Below are 13,847 nucleotides of genomic sequence, written 5' to 3' on the forward strand. Positions count from 1 at the left end.
ATTAGAATGTCATTTAATACAATATATTATCCATGTAGACCAGGGGGGGTCCAACTCGTTCCACGGAGGGCCTGGCGTCTGCAGGTTTGAGGTTTTTCCAATTAAGACCTAGACAACCAGGTGAGGGTGAGTTCTTGACTAATTAGTGACCTTTAATTCACCAATCAAGTACAAAGGGGAGGAGGGAGAAACCCCTGAGACACTCTGCCCTCCGTGGAATGGGGTTGGACACGTGATCCAGACCATCAAAAGCATTAGAGTACAAAAACTGTTTTTATATTCCATAAAGATGTGTTTTAACACAATTTATAACAAGGTAATGATCTTGGGAATGAACTTAAAATACACAGAATTAAAGGATTTGATGTTGAAACATCATCGTCGCTTGTAACTTGTTACGTCTTCTAGAAAACAAAAACAAAAATACACTGAAAAGCAACAAATCCCACAACCATATTTTGGTGGACAGCTTGGATATGAACCATTTCTATATTCCTGAGCGTTCGTCTGACATATTCGGCACCTGTACCACCGGCACCGTGACCCGGTCAGAGAGGCTCTCGGCATTAAGAGCTTTAAACAGCTCAGTTACTCAGGAATAAAGAGCTCGGAGACACTCTGTTAAGGACAATATGACGACGAGTGAAATGACATAATGGCAACCTATTCCCGACACATGGGCCTGGGCTATAGTAGTGCACTATATAGGGATTAGGGCCCTGGGCTATAGTAGTGCACTATATAGGGATTAGGGCCCTGGGCTATAGTAGTGCACTATATAGGGATTAGGGCCCTGGGCTATAGTAGTGCACTATATAGGGATTAGGGTGGGTCCTGGGCTATAGTAGTGCACTATGTAGGGATTAGGGTGGGTCCTGGTCTATAGTAGTGCACTATATAGGGATTAGGGTGGGTCCTGGGCTATAGTAGTGCACTATATAGGGATTAGGGTGGGTCCTGGTCTATAGTAGTGCACTATATAGGGTCTCTGTTAAGGTGTGTGTGTGAGTGTGTGTCAGGGTCTCTGTTAAGGTGTGTGTGTGTACAGGTGTGTCTCTCTAAAGGTGTGTGTGTGTACAGGTGTGTCTCTCTAAAGGTGTGTGTGTCAGGGTCTCTGTTAAGGTGTGTGTGTGAGTGTGTGTCAGGGTCTCTGTTAAGGTGTGTGTGTGTACAGGTGTGTCTCTCTAAAGGTGTGTGTGTGTACAGGTGTGTCTCTCTAAAGGTGTGTGTGTCAGGGTCTCTGTTAAGGTGTGTGTGTGAGTGTGTGTCAGGGTCTCTGTGAGTGTGTGTCAGGGTCTCTGTTAAGGTGTGTGTGTGTACAGGTGTGTCTCTCTAAAGGTGTGTGTGTGTACAGGTGTGTCTCTCTAAAGGTGTGTGTCAGGGTCTCTGTTAAGGTGTGTGTGTGAGTGTGTGTCAGGGTCTCTGTTAAGGTGTGTGTGTACAGGTGTGTCTCTCTAAAGGTGTGTGTGTGAGTGTGTGTCAGGGTCTCTGTTAAGGTGTGTGTGTACAGGTGTGTCTCTCTAAAGGTGTGTGTGTGTACAGGTGTGTCTCTGTAAAGGTGTGTGTGTCAGTGGAAGCCGATGCGCAGCGCCTTGTTCTTGACCATGGTGAACTTGGAGACGAACACGGCGGCGTGGGCGGGGCTGACCAGGTAACGGTAGGTCTTGGTGACTGCGGGCGGAGGCTCGGCCGGGGTGATGGGAGGAGCCTGCTGGAGGGACGAGGCCGACGGGGAGAGAAACGCAGACGCACGAGTCACATAGTCCACCAGGCGACCATACTGCTGCTCTGACAACCACTCCCTCCCACTGTCACCCTGGGAGGAGGGGGAGGAGGGGGGGATAGAGGGAGGGGAGGGGGGGAGGGGAGGGAGGGGAGGGAGGGGGGGGAGGAGGAGGGGGGGATAGAGGGGGGAGGATGGAGGGGGAAGAGGGAGAGGAGGATGGAGGGGGGAGGAGGAGGGAGGGGGAGGGAGGAGGAGGAGGGAGGGAGGAAGGAGGGAGGGGAGGGAGGAGGGAGGGAGGGAGGGAGGGAGGGAGGGAGGGAGGAGGGAGGGAGGGAGGGAGGGAGGGAGGGAGGGAGGGAGGGAGGGAGGGAGGGAGGGAGGGAGGGAGGGAGGGAGGGAGGGAGGGAGGGGGGAGGGGGAGGGGGAGGGAGGAGGAGGAGGAGGAGGAAGAGGGGGAGGGAGAGGAAGGGGGGATAGAGGGAGAGGAGGGGGATAGAGGGGGGGATAGAGGGGGGAGTGGGGGGGATAGAGGGAGAGGAGGGGGATAGAGGGAGAGGAGGGGGGATAGAGGGGGGTAGAGGGAGAGGAGGGGGGGGAGGGGGGGATAGGGGAGGAGGATAGGGGGAGAGGGGGGAGGGAGAGGGGGGGGGGGGAGGGAGGGAGAGGAGGGGGAGGAGGATAGGGGAGAGGGGGAGGATAGAGGGAGAGGGGGAGGATAGAGGGAGAGGGGGAGGGGGAGGAGGGGGGGAGGGAGAGGGGGGAGAGGAGGGGGAGGATAGAGGGAGAGGGGGAGGATAGAGGGAGAGGGGGAGGATAGAGGGAGAGGGGGGGGGAGAGGGGAGGGGGAGGAGGGGAGAGGAGGGGGAGGAGGGGAGAGGAGGGGGGGAGGATAGAGGGAGAGGGGGAGGATAGAGGGAGAGGGGGGAGCGAAAGAGAAGAAGAGGTTTAGTGATGTTTCCTGCATGTTCTGAAATCTGAATATTTTTGTTCACTGTCGTTGGCCTCTCTCACCCCTACCCCTACCCTCCACTCCCTTCACTGTCGTTGGCCTCTCTCACCCCTACCCTCCAAGGATAAACACGTCTGCTGAATGACCATATGGTGATATACCCCTACCATCCCTCACCCTCCCCTCTCTCACCCTCCCCTCCCTCACCCTACCATCCCTCACCCTCCCCTCCCTCACCCTCCCCTCCCTCACCCTCACCTCTCTCACCCTCCCCTCCCTCACCCTCCCCTCTCTCACCCTCCCCTCCCTCACCCTACCATCCCTCACCCTCCCCTCTCTCACCCTACCATCCCTCACCCTCCCCTCCCTCACCCTCCCCTCTCTCACCCCTACCATCCCTCACCCTCCCCTCTCTCACCCTACCATCCCTCACCCTCCCCTCCCTCACCCTCCTCCTCCTCCCCTCACCCCTACCATCCCTCACCCTCCCCTTCCTCACCCTCCCCTCTCTCACCCTACCATCCCTCACCCTCCCCTTCCTCACCCTCCCCTCTCTCACCCTACCATCCCTCACCCTCCCCTCCCTCACCCTCCCCTCTCTCACCCCTACCATCCCTCACCCTCCCCTCCCTCACCCTCCCCTCTCTCACCCTACCATCCCTCACCCTCCCCCCTCCCTCACCCTCCCCTCTCTCACCCTACCATCCCTCACCCTCCCCTCCCTCACCTCTCTCACCCTACCATCCCTCACCCTCCCTCCCTCACCCCTACCATCCCTCACCGTCCCCTCCCTCACCCCTACCATCCCTAACCCTCCCCTCCCTCACCCTCCCCTCTCTCACCCTCCCCTCCCTCACCTCTCTCACCCCTACCATCCCTCACCCTCCCCTCCCTCAACTCTCTCACCCCTACCATCCCTCACCCTCCCCTCTCTCACCCCTACCATCCCTCACCCTCTCCTCCCTCACCTCTCTCACCCCTACCATCCCTCACCCTCCCCTCTCATCCCTCACCTCCCCCCTACCATCCCTCACCTCACCCCTACCATCCCTCACTTCACTCCTACCATCCCACCACCCCTACCTCACTCCCTCTCCTACCCCCTCTCATCCCCCCTCTCCTACCCCCTCACCCCTCCCATCCCATCCCCCCTACCTCTACATCGTTGGTGAGTCTCTGCTGCTGCAGCGTGAGGGTCAGCGCCCCCAGGTGGTGGGGGTCTTGTTGACAGGCCACCTCGGTGATGGGGAAGGCCTGCTGCTGTGTGTCTTCAGACAGACTGACCACAAACACCACCTCCCCTGTCAGCAGCAGACACCCAGCATGCTCCTGACCCGACCCGGACACGATCACCACCTCCAGGGACATGTGAACCTCTGGACGACCCAGGGACTGGAGCATCTTCCTGGGGAGTGGAGGGAGGAAGAGGAGACAGAGGTCAGCCGAACAGATGAATTATACAAGATCCCATTAGACCACATGACCATAGGTGACCAGCGTGATATAACAGATCATATTGTATAGGGTGTAATGTATTCCTATGGGGTGTAATGTATTCCTATGGGGTGTAATGTATTCCTATGGGGTGTAATGTATTCCTATGGGGTGTAATGTATTCCTATGGGGTGTAATGTATTCCTATGGGGTGTAATGTATTCCTATGGGGTGTAATGTATTCCTATGGGGTGTAATGTATTCCTATGGGGTGTAATGTATTCCTATGGGGTGTAATGTATTCCTATGGGGTGTAATGTATTCCTATGGGGTGTAATGTATTCCTATGGGGTGTAATGTATTCCTATGGGGTGTAATGTATTCCTATGGGGTGTAATGTATTCCTATGGGGTGTAATGTATTCCTATGGGGTGTTGTTGATAGAATCATATTATATAGGGTGTAATGTATTCCTATGGGGTGTAATGTATTCCTATGGGGTGTTGTTGATAGAATCATATTATATTGGGTGTAATGTATTCCTATGGGGTGTTGTTGATAGAATCATATTATATTGGGTGTAATGTATTCCTATGGGGTGTAATGTATTCCTATGGGGTGTTGTTGATAGAATCATATTATATAGGGTGTAATGTATTCCTATGGGGTGTAATGTATTCCTATGGGGTGTAATGTATTCCTATGGGGTGTAATGTATTCCTATGGGGTGTAATGTATTCCTATGGGGTGTAATGTATTCCTATGGGGTGTAATGTATTCCTATGGGGTGTAATGTATTCCTATGGGGTGTAATGTATTCCTATGGGGTGTAATGTATTCCTATGGGGTGTAATGTATTCCTATGGGGTGTAATGTATTCCTATGGGGTGTAATGTATTCCTATGGGGTGTAATGTATTCCTATGGGGTGTAATGTATTCCTATGGGGTGTAATGTATTCCTATGGGGTGTAATGTATTCCTATGGGGTGTAATGTATTCCTATGGGGTGTAATGTATTCCTATGGGGTGTAATGTATTCCTATGGGGTGTAATGTATTCCTATGGGGTGTAATGTATTCCTATGGGGTGTAATGTATTCCTATGGGGTGTAATGTATTCCTATGGGGTGTAATGTATTCCTATGGGGTGTAATGTATTCCTATGGGGTGTAATGTATTCCTATGGGGTGTTGTTGATAGAATCATATTATATAGGGTGTAATGTATTCCTATGGGGTGTAATGTATTCCTATGGGGTGTTGTTGATAGAATCATATTATATAGGGTGTAATGTATTCCTATGGGGTGTAATGTATTCCTATGGGGTGTTGTTGATAGAATCATATTATATTGGGTGTAATGTATTCCTATGGGGTGTAATGTATTCCTATGGGGTGTTGTTGATAGAATCATATTATATTGGGTGTAATGTATTCCTATGGGGTGTTGTTGATAGAATCATATTGTATTGGGTGTAATGTATTCCTATGGGGTGTTGTTGATAGAATCATATTGTATTGGGTGTAATGTATTCCTATGGGGTGTTGTTGATAGAATCATATTATATAGGGTGTAATGTATTCCTATGGGGTGTAATGTATTCCTATGGGGTGTTGTTGATAGAATCATATTATATTGGGTGTAATGTATTCCTATGGGGTGTAATGTATTCCTATGGGGTGTTGTTGATAGAATCATATTGTATTGGGTGTAATGTATTCCTATGGGGTGTTGTTGATAGAATCATATTATATTGGGTGTAATGTATTCCTATGGGGTGTTGTTGATAGAATCATATTGTATTGGGTGTAATGTATTCCTATGGGGTGTTGTTGATAGAATCATATTATATTGGGTGTAATGTATTCCTATGGGGTGTTGTTGATAGAATCATATTGTATTGGGTGTAATGTATTCCTATGGGGTGTTGTTGATAGAATCATATTATATTGGGTGTAATGTATTCCTATGGGGTGTAATGTATTCCTATGGGGTGTTGTTGATAGAATCATATTATATAGGGTGTAATGTATTCCTATGGGGTGTAATGTATTCCTATGGGGTGTTGTTGATAGAATCATATTATATAGGGTGTAATGTATTCCTATGGGGTGTAATGTATTCCTATGGGGTGTTGTTGATAGAATCATATTGTATTGGGTGTAATGTATTCCTATGGGGTGTTGTTGATAGAATCATATATTATATTGGGTGTAATGTATTCCTATGGGGTGTTGTTGATAGAATCATATTGTATTGGGTGTAATGTATTCCTATGGGGTGTTGTTGATAGAATCATATTGTATTGGGTGTAATGTATTCCTATGGGGTGTTGTTGATAGAATCATATTATATTGGGTGTAATGTATTCCTATGGGGTGTAATGTATTCCTATGGGGTGTTGTTGATAGAATCATATTATATTGGGTGTAATGTATTCCTATGGGGTGTAATGTATTCCTATGGGGTGTTGTTGATAGAATCATATTGTATTGGGTGTAATGTATTCCTATGGGGTGTTGTTGATAGAATCATATTATATTGGGTGTAATGTATTCCTATGGGGTGTAATGTATTCCTATGGGGTGTTGTTGATAGAATCATATTATATTGGGTGTAATGTATTCCTATGGGGTGTAATGTATTCCTATGGGGTGTAATGTATTCCTATGGGGTGTTGTTGATAGAATCATATTGTATTGGGTGTAATGTATTCCTATGGGGTGTTGTTGATAGAATCATATTATATTGGGTGTAATGTATTCCTATGGGGTGTAATGTATTCCTATGGGGTGTTGTTGATAGAATCATATTATATTGGGTGTAATGTATTCCTATGGGGTGTAATGTATTCCTATGGGGTGTTGTTGATAGAATCATATTATATAGGGTGTAATGTATTCCTATGGGGTGTAATGTATTCCTATGGGGTGTTGTTGATAGAATCATATTGTATGGGGTGTAATGTATTCCTATGGGGTGTAATGTATTCCTATGGGGTGTTGTTGATAGAATCATATTATATTGGGTGTAATGTATTCCTATGGGGTGTTGTTGATAGAATCATATTATATTGGGTGTAATGTATTCCTATGGGGTGTTGTTGATAGAATCATATTATATTGGGTGTAATGTATTCCTATGGGGTGTTGTTGATAGAATCATATTATATTGGGTGTAATGTATTCCTATGGGGTGTTGTTGATAGAATCATATTATATTGGGTGTAATGTATTCCTATGGGGTGTTGTTGATAGAATCATATTATATTGGGTGTAATGTATTCCTATGGGGTGTTGTTGATAGAATCATATTGTATTGGGTGTAATGTATACCTATGGGGTGTTGTTGATAGAATCATATTGTATTGGGTGTAATGTATTCCTATGGGGTGTAATGTATTCCTATGGGGTGTAATGTATTCCTATGGGGTGTTGTTGATAGAATCATATTGTATTGGGTGTAATGTATTCCTATGGGGTGTTGTTGATAGAATCATATTATATTGGGTGTAATGTATTCCTATGGGGTGTAATGTATTCCTATGGGGTGTTGTTGATAGAATCATATTATATTGGGTGTAATGTATTCCTATGGGGTGTAATGTATTCCTATGGGGTGTTGTTGATAGAATCATATTATATTGGGTGTAATGTATTCCTATGGGGTGTTGTTGATAGAATCATATTATATTGGGTGTAATGTATTCCTATGGGGTGTTGTTGATAGAATCATATTATATTGGGTGTAATGTATTCCTATGGGGTGTTGTTGATAGAATCATATTGTATTGGGTGTAATGTATACCTATGGGGTGTTGTTGATAGAATCATATTGTATTGGGTGTAATGTATTCCTATGGGGTGTAATGTATTCCTATGGGGTGTAATGTATTCCTATGGGGTGTTGTTGATAGAATCATATTGTATTGGGTGTAATGTATTCCTATGGGGTGTTGCTGATAGAATCATATTATATAGGGTGTAATGTATTCCTATGGGGTGTAATGTATTCCTATGGGGTGTAATGTATTCCTATGGGGTGTTGTTGATAGAATCATATTATATAGGGTGTAATGTATTCCTATGGGGTGTAATGTATTCCTATGGGGTGTAATGTATTCCTATGGGGTGTTGTTGATAGAATCATATTATATGGGGTGTAATGTATTCCTATGGGGTGTTGTAGTGAGTGTTTGTGTTTGCGTAGCGGCTGTGTATTCGCCCTGACCTTCCCAGGACATTTACATGGATGTTTCATTACTAATAGTAATGTTGATGAATGTGAACTGTCCCCTGTCTAATTCATAATAATGAATAATTAATACATCCAATCCACGTTCCTCCAAGAGTTTGTGAATCTCCTCTCTACTTCAGTTTGTTCCTCCGTTCCTGCAGCTTGGTGGGGAAGCCAACTAACAGCAGGGATCCCTTCCTTTCAGACAGGTGGCTGTTGGGGACCGGGGCTGTGTGGGGGTGGGGGTGTGTGTGTGTGTGTGTGGGTGTGTGTGTGTGTGTGTGTGTGTGTGTGTGTGTGTGTGGGGACCGGGGCTGTGTGTGTGGGTGAGTGGCTGTTGGGGACCGGGGCTGTGTGGGGGTGGCTGTTGGGGACCGGGGCTGTGTGGGGGTGGGGGTGGCTGTTGGGGACCGGGGCTGTGTGTGTGTGTGTGGCGGGTGGGGACCGGGGCTGTGTGTGTGGTGTGGTGTGTGTGTGTTATAGAGGTCAGTACTTACCAGACGTATTTGACGTGACTGTTGGGCGCGAGGGCCGACCTCTGGTCTACTGGGAGGTACAGCTGTTTGGGGAGCTGCCAGAGACCAGCTCCATGAAGGATACCTGCTCAGGACAACACACACACACACACACACACACACACACACACACACACACACACACACACACACACACACACACACACACACACACACACACACACACATCAAAGCAGAAAGGTTCAGTGTACAGTAGACTAGCCCCTACTTAGTCTCCAAGACCCACAGGATGAGTGTGTTCCTGTGTGTGTGTGTGTTCCTTTGTGTGTGTGTTCCTGTGTGTGTGTGTGTGTGTGTCTACATGTGCAGCTTGTTGCCTCGTCTTCCTGTCAGCCGTGAAGTGACTTGATGACATCATGCATTTTAAAACATAAAACATTTTACTGCTGATGATGTCACAGCTCTGGAACCTGCCCCCCCCCCACGCCCTGTGTGTTGTGGAACCTGCCCCCCCCCCCGCCCTGTGTGTTGTGGAACCTGCCCCCCCCCCCCGCCCTGTGTGTTGTGGAACCCCCCCCCTGCCCTGTGTGTTGTGGAACCTGCCCCCCCCCCTCCGCCCCCCCCCCTCGCCCTGTGTGTTGTGGAACCTGCCCCCCCGCCCTGTGTGTTGTGGGTGTGTACTCTAGCAGTGTGTGTGTGTCAAAACATTTTCACTGTGTTTTTGCGTGTTTATGCGTGGTGCGCTAGGGTACATTCCAAAATACACACACACACGCAGAGCGTGGGTATGTGTGTTTATGTGTGTGTGTGTAGCTAGCGAGGGGAGCTAGATTAGCATCAGTCCCCGGGGTACCATGGTTCTGACACACAGAGTGTGGGTGTGTGTGTAGCTAGCTAGGGGAGCTAGATTAGCATCAGTCCCCGGGGTACCGTGGTTCTGACACACAGAGTGTGGGTGTGTGTGTTTATGTGTGTGTGTGTAGCTAGCTAGGGGAGCTAGATTAGCATCAGTCCCCGGGGTACCATGGTTCTGACACACAGCTGCTCACTTAATTTAATATTTACGTTCTGTCGCGCTGAGTTGTTAGTGCTGGCTAACACAAAAACTCACCCTCACCTCTCCTCTCCTCTTCTCCTCGCAGCCTTCCTTCCCTCCCTTCCTCTCCCCCTCGCCCCCCCCCTGTCTCGCCAGGGTAGTGGGTTCTATCCCCGGGACCACCCATACGTAGAATGTATGCACATATGACTGTAAGTCGCTTTGGATAAAAGCGTCTGCTAAATGGCATATATTATTATTATATTATTTAATAAACTATAAACTCCTCCAGAAGTTTAGTGAAGTCATTGGGGCTTTCAGCAGCAGCCCAGTTAATAAAGTCCAGGGCCCAGTTAATAAAGTCCAGGGCCCAGTTAATAATCCCTCCAGTGCCCAGTTAATTAACCCTCCAGGGCCCAGTTAATAAACAGCCAAGCTAATAAACCCTCCAGGGCCCAGTTAACAAACAGCCCAGTTAATAAAGTCCAGGGCCCAGTTAATAAAGTCCAGGGCCCAGTTATTAAACCCTCCAGGGCCCAGTTAGTAAACCCTCCAGGACACAACTAGTAAACACTCCAGGGCCCAGTTAATAAACCCTCCAGGGCCCAGTTAATAAACCCTCCAGGGCCCAGTTAATAAACCCTCCAGGGCCCAGTTAATAAACCCTCCAGGGCCAAGAGGACTGAACTTCCACACCTGCTAGATAGCATATGCTTAAGCTAAGACCGCTACCATCCCACAGACTGGGCATTACATTCTGTTAGCCTACCACTATGCTAGGACCGCTACCACCCCACAGACTGGGCATTACATTCTGTTAGCCCACCACTATGCTAGGACCGCTACCACCCCACAGACTGGGCATTACATTCTGTTAGCCTACCACTATGCTAGGACCGCTACCACCCCACAGACTGGGCATTACATTCTGTTAGCCTACCACTATGCTAAGACCGCTACCATCCCACAGACTGGGCATTACATTCTGTTAGCCTACCACTATGCTAGGACCGCTACCACCCCACAGACTGGGTATTACAGCCTGTTAGCATACCGCTAGGCCTGCTACCACCCCATAGACTGGGTATTACAGCCTGTTAGCATACCGCTAGGCCTGCTACCACCCCATAGACTGGGCATTACATCCTGTTAGCCTACTGCTATGCTAGGACCGCTACCACCCCATAGACTGGGTATTACATCCTGTTAGCATACCGGTACGCTAGGACTGCTACCACCCCATAGACTGAGTATTACATCCTGTTAGCATACCGCTACAGTAGGACCGCTAGGGCTCCTTGGAGGGAGCATTACTACTGTGTGTTAGCATACCGCTAGGACCTCCAGGACAGAACACTACAGCAGGCCTACAGTACTGTTAAGGGAGTAATCTGTATGTTAGAATACCGCTAGGACCCCCAGGACAGAACACTACAGCAGGCCTACAGTACTGTTGAGGGAGTAATCTGTATGTTAGCATATCGCTAGGACCCCCAGGACAGAACACTACAGCAGGCCTACAGTACTGTTAAGGGAGTAATCTGTATGTTAGCATATCGCTAGGACCCCCAGGACAGAACACTACAACAGGCCTACAGTACTGTTGAGGGAGTAATCCGTATGTTAGCATACCGCTAGGACCCCCAGGACAGAACACTACAACAGGCCTACAGTACTGTTAAGGGAGTAATCTGTATGTTAGAATACCGCTAGGACCCCCAGGGAGGAAGTAATCTGTATGTTAGAATACCGCTAGGACCCCCAGGGAGGGAGTAATCTGTATGTTAGAATACCGCTAGGACCCCCAGGGAGGGAGTAATCTGTATGTTAGAATACCGCTAGGACCCCCAGGGAGGGAGTAATCTGTATGTTAGAATACCGCTAGGACCCCCAGGGAGGGAGTAATCTGTATGTTAGAATACCGCTAGGACCCCCAGGGAGGGAGTAATCTGTATGTTAGAATACCGCTAGGAGGGGGACTTGTAGTCAAGTGTAAAAGCGTTGAAATGCTCCCATACAATAAACTTTTACGTTTTGACCAGAAATGTCTCTTTGTCAGGCCTGAATAAACTGTGTTGGGTGGACTGGAGGTGTGTCCACTACTGTGTTGGGTGGACTGGAGGTGTGTCCACTACTGTGTTGGGTGGACTGGAGGTGTGTCCACTACTGTGTTGGGTGGACTGGAGGTGTGTCCACTACTGTGTTGGGTGGACTGGAGGTGTGTCCACTACTGTGTTGGGTGGACTGGAGGTGTGTCCACTACTGTGTTGGGTGGACTGGAGGTGTGTCCACTACTGTGTTGGGTGGACTGGAGGTGTGTCCACTACTGTGTTGGGTGGACTGGAGGTGTGTCCACTACTGTGTTGGGTGGACTGGAGGTGTATCCACTACTGTGTTGGGTGGACTGGAGGTGTGTCCACTACTGTGTTGGGTGGACTGGAGGTGTGTCCACTACTGTGTTGGGTGGACTGGAGGTGTGTCCACTACTGTGTTGGGTGGACTGGAGGTGTGTCCACTACTGTGTTGGGTGGACTGGAGGTGTGTCCACTACTGTGTTGGGTGGACTGGAGGTGTGTCCACTACTGTGTTGGGTGGACTGGAGGTGTGTCCACTACTGTGTTGGGTGGACTGGAGGTGTGTCCACTACTGTGTTGGGTGGACTGGAGGTGTGTCCACTACTGTGTTGGGTGGACTGGAGGTGTGTCCACTACTGTGTTGGGTGGACTGGAGGTGTGTCCACTACTGTTGAACAGTGATGTGTCAACAAACAATCTCAGGGACGTAAAATAAAGAATTTATTCTTAGTTAACCTGCCAGTGGGAAAATAAAAGCTCAAATAAAATGGTTTTATAACATACACGGCGAAGTGTGTGAACCCACCGTGTCCCGTCTGCGAGACCAGCTCTGCTGCGCCCCCTATAGGTTTGGTAAAGACCCCCACGATGCCTTTCCCCACTCCAGAGATGACCCCTTTGGCCTTGCTGCCTGCTGAACTCTGCATCTCTGAACCCCTCTGGAAGTTCTGCATGGGCTGGTCCACGATGCCAGCTATCGCTCCTGGAGAGAACAGAGTAGCATGTATTACAACATGGGCTGGTCCACGATGCCAGCTATCGCTCCTGGAGAAAACAGAGTAGCATGTATTACAACATGGGCTGGTCCACGATGCCAGCTATCGCTCCTGGAGAGAACAGAGTAGCATGTATTACAACATGGGCTGGTCCACGATGCCAGCTATCGCTCCTGGAGAGAACAGAGTAGCATGTATTACAACATGGGCTGGTCCACGATGCCAGCTATCGCTCCTGGAGAGAACAGAGGATCACGTATCATAACAGAGTATCATGTAGTACAACAGAGTATCATGTAGTACAACAGAGTATCATGTAGTACAACAGAGTGTCATGTAGTACAACCAAGTATCATGTAGTACAACCGAGTAGTATGCATTACAACAGAGTATCATGTAGTACAACAGAGTATCATGTAGTACAACAGAGTATCATGTAGTACAACAGAGTATCATGTAGTACAACAGAGTATCATGTAGTACAACAGAGTATCATGTAGTACAACAGTGTATCATGTAGTACAACAGAGTATCATGTAGTACAACAGAGTATCATGTAGTACAACAGAGTATCATGTAGTACAACAGAGTATCATGTAGTACAACAGAGTATCATGTAGTACAACAGAGTATCATGTAGTACAACAGAGTATCATGTAGTACAACAGAGTATCATGTAGTACAACAGAGTATCATGTAGTACAACAGAGTATCATGTAGTACAACAGAGTATCATGTAGTACAACAGAGTATCATGTAGTACAACAGAGTATCATGTAGTACAACAGAGTATCATGTAGTACAACAGAGTACCATATATTACAACAGAGTATCATGTAGTACAACAGAGTATCATAACAGAGTATCATGTAGTACAACAGAGTGTCATGCATTACAACAGAGTATCATAACAGAGTATC

General features: G+C 48.1%; 1 protein-coding gene across 1 annotated transcript in view; it reads right to left on the reverse strand.

The window, feature by feature from the left end:
* Positions 1-1,445: 1,445 nt before the first annotated feature.
* LOC124017623 (vacuolar protein sorting-associated protein 13B-like) overlaps positions 1,446-13,847 on the reverse strand; it is a 193,998-nt gene continuing 181,596 nt past the window's right edge. The window contains 4 exon segments of the mRNA XM_046332876.1: positions 1,446-1,816; positions 3,831-4,080; positions 8,843-8,945; positions 12,738-12,914. Of these exon segments, the coding sequence (XP_046188832.1) occupies positions 1,568-1,816; positions 3,831-4,080; positions 8,843-8,945; positions 12,738-12,914 (779 nt within the window). The 3' untranslated portion in view covers positions 1,446-1,567.

This window comes from Oncorhynchus gorbuscha, unplaced genomic scaffold (genome assembly GCF_021184085.1).
Source record: "Oncorhynchus gorbuscha isolate QuinsamMale2020 ecotype Even-year unplaced genomic scaffold, OgorEven_v1.0 Un_scaffold_295, whole genome shotgun sequence".
In the NCBI taxonomy this organism is placed as follows: domain Eukaryota; kingdom Metazoa; phylum Chordata; class Actinopteri; order Salmoniformes; family Salmonidae; genus Oncorhynchus; species Oncorhynchus gorbuscha.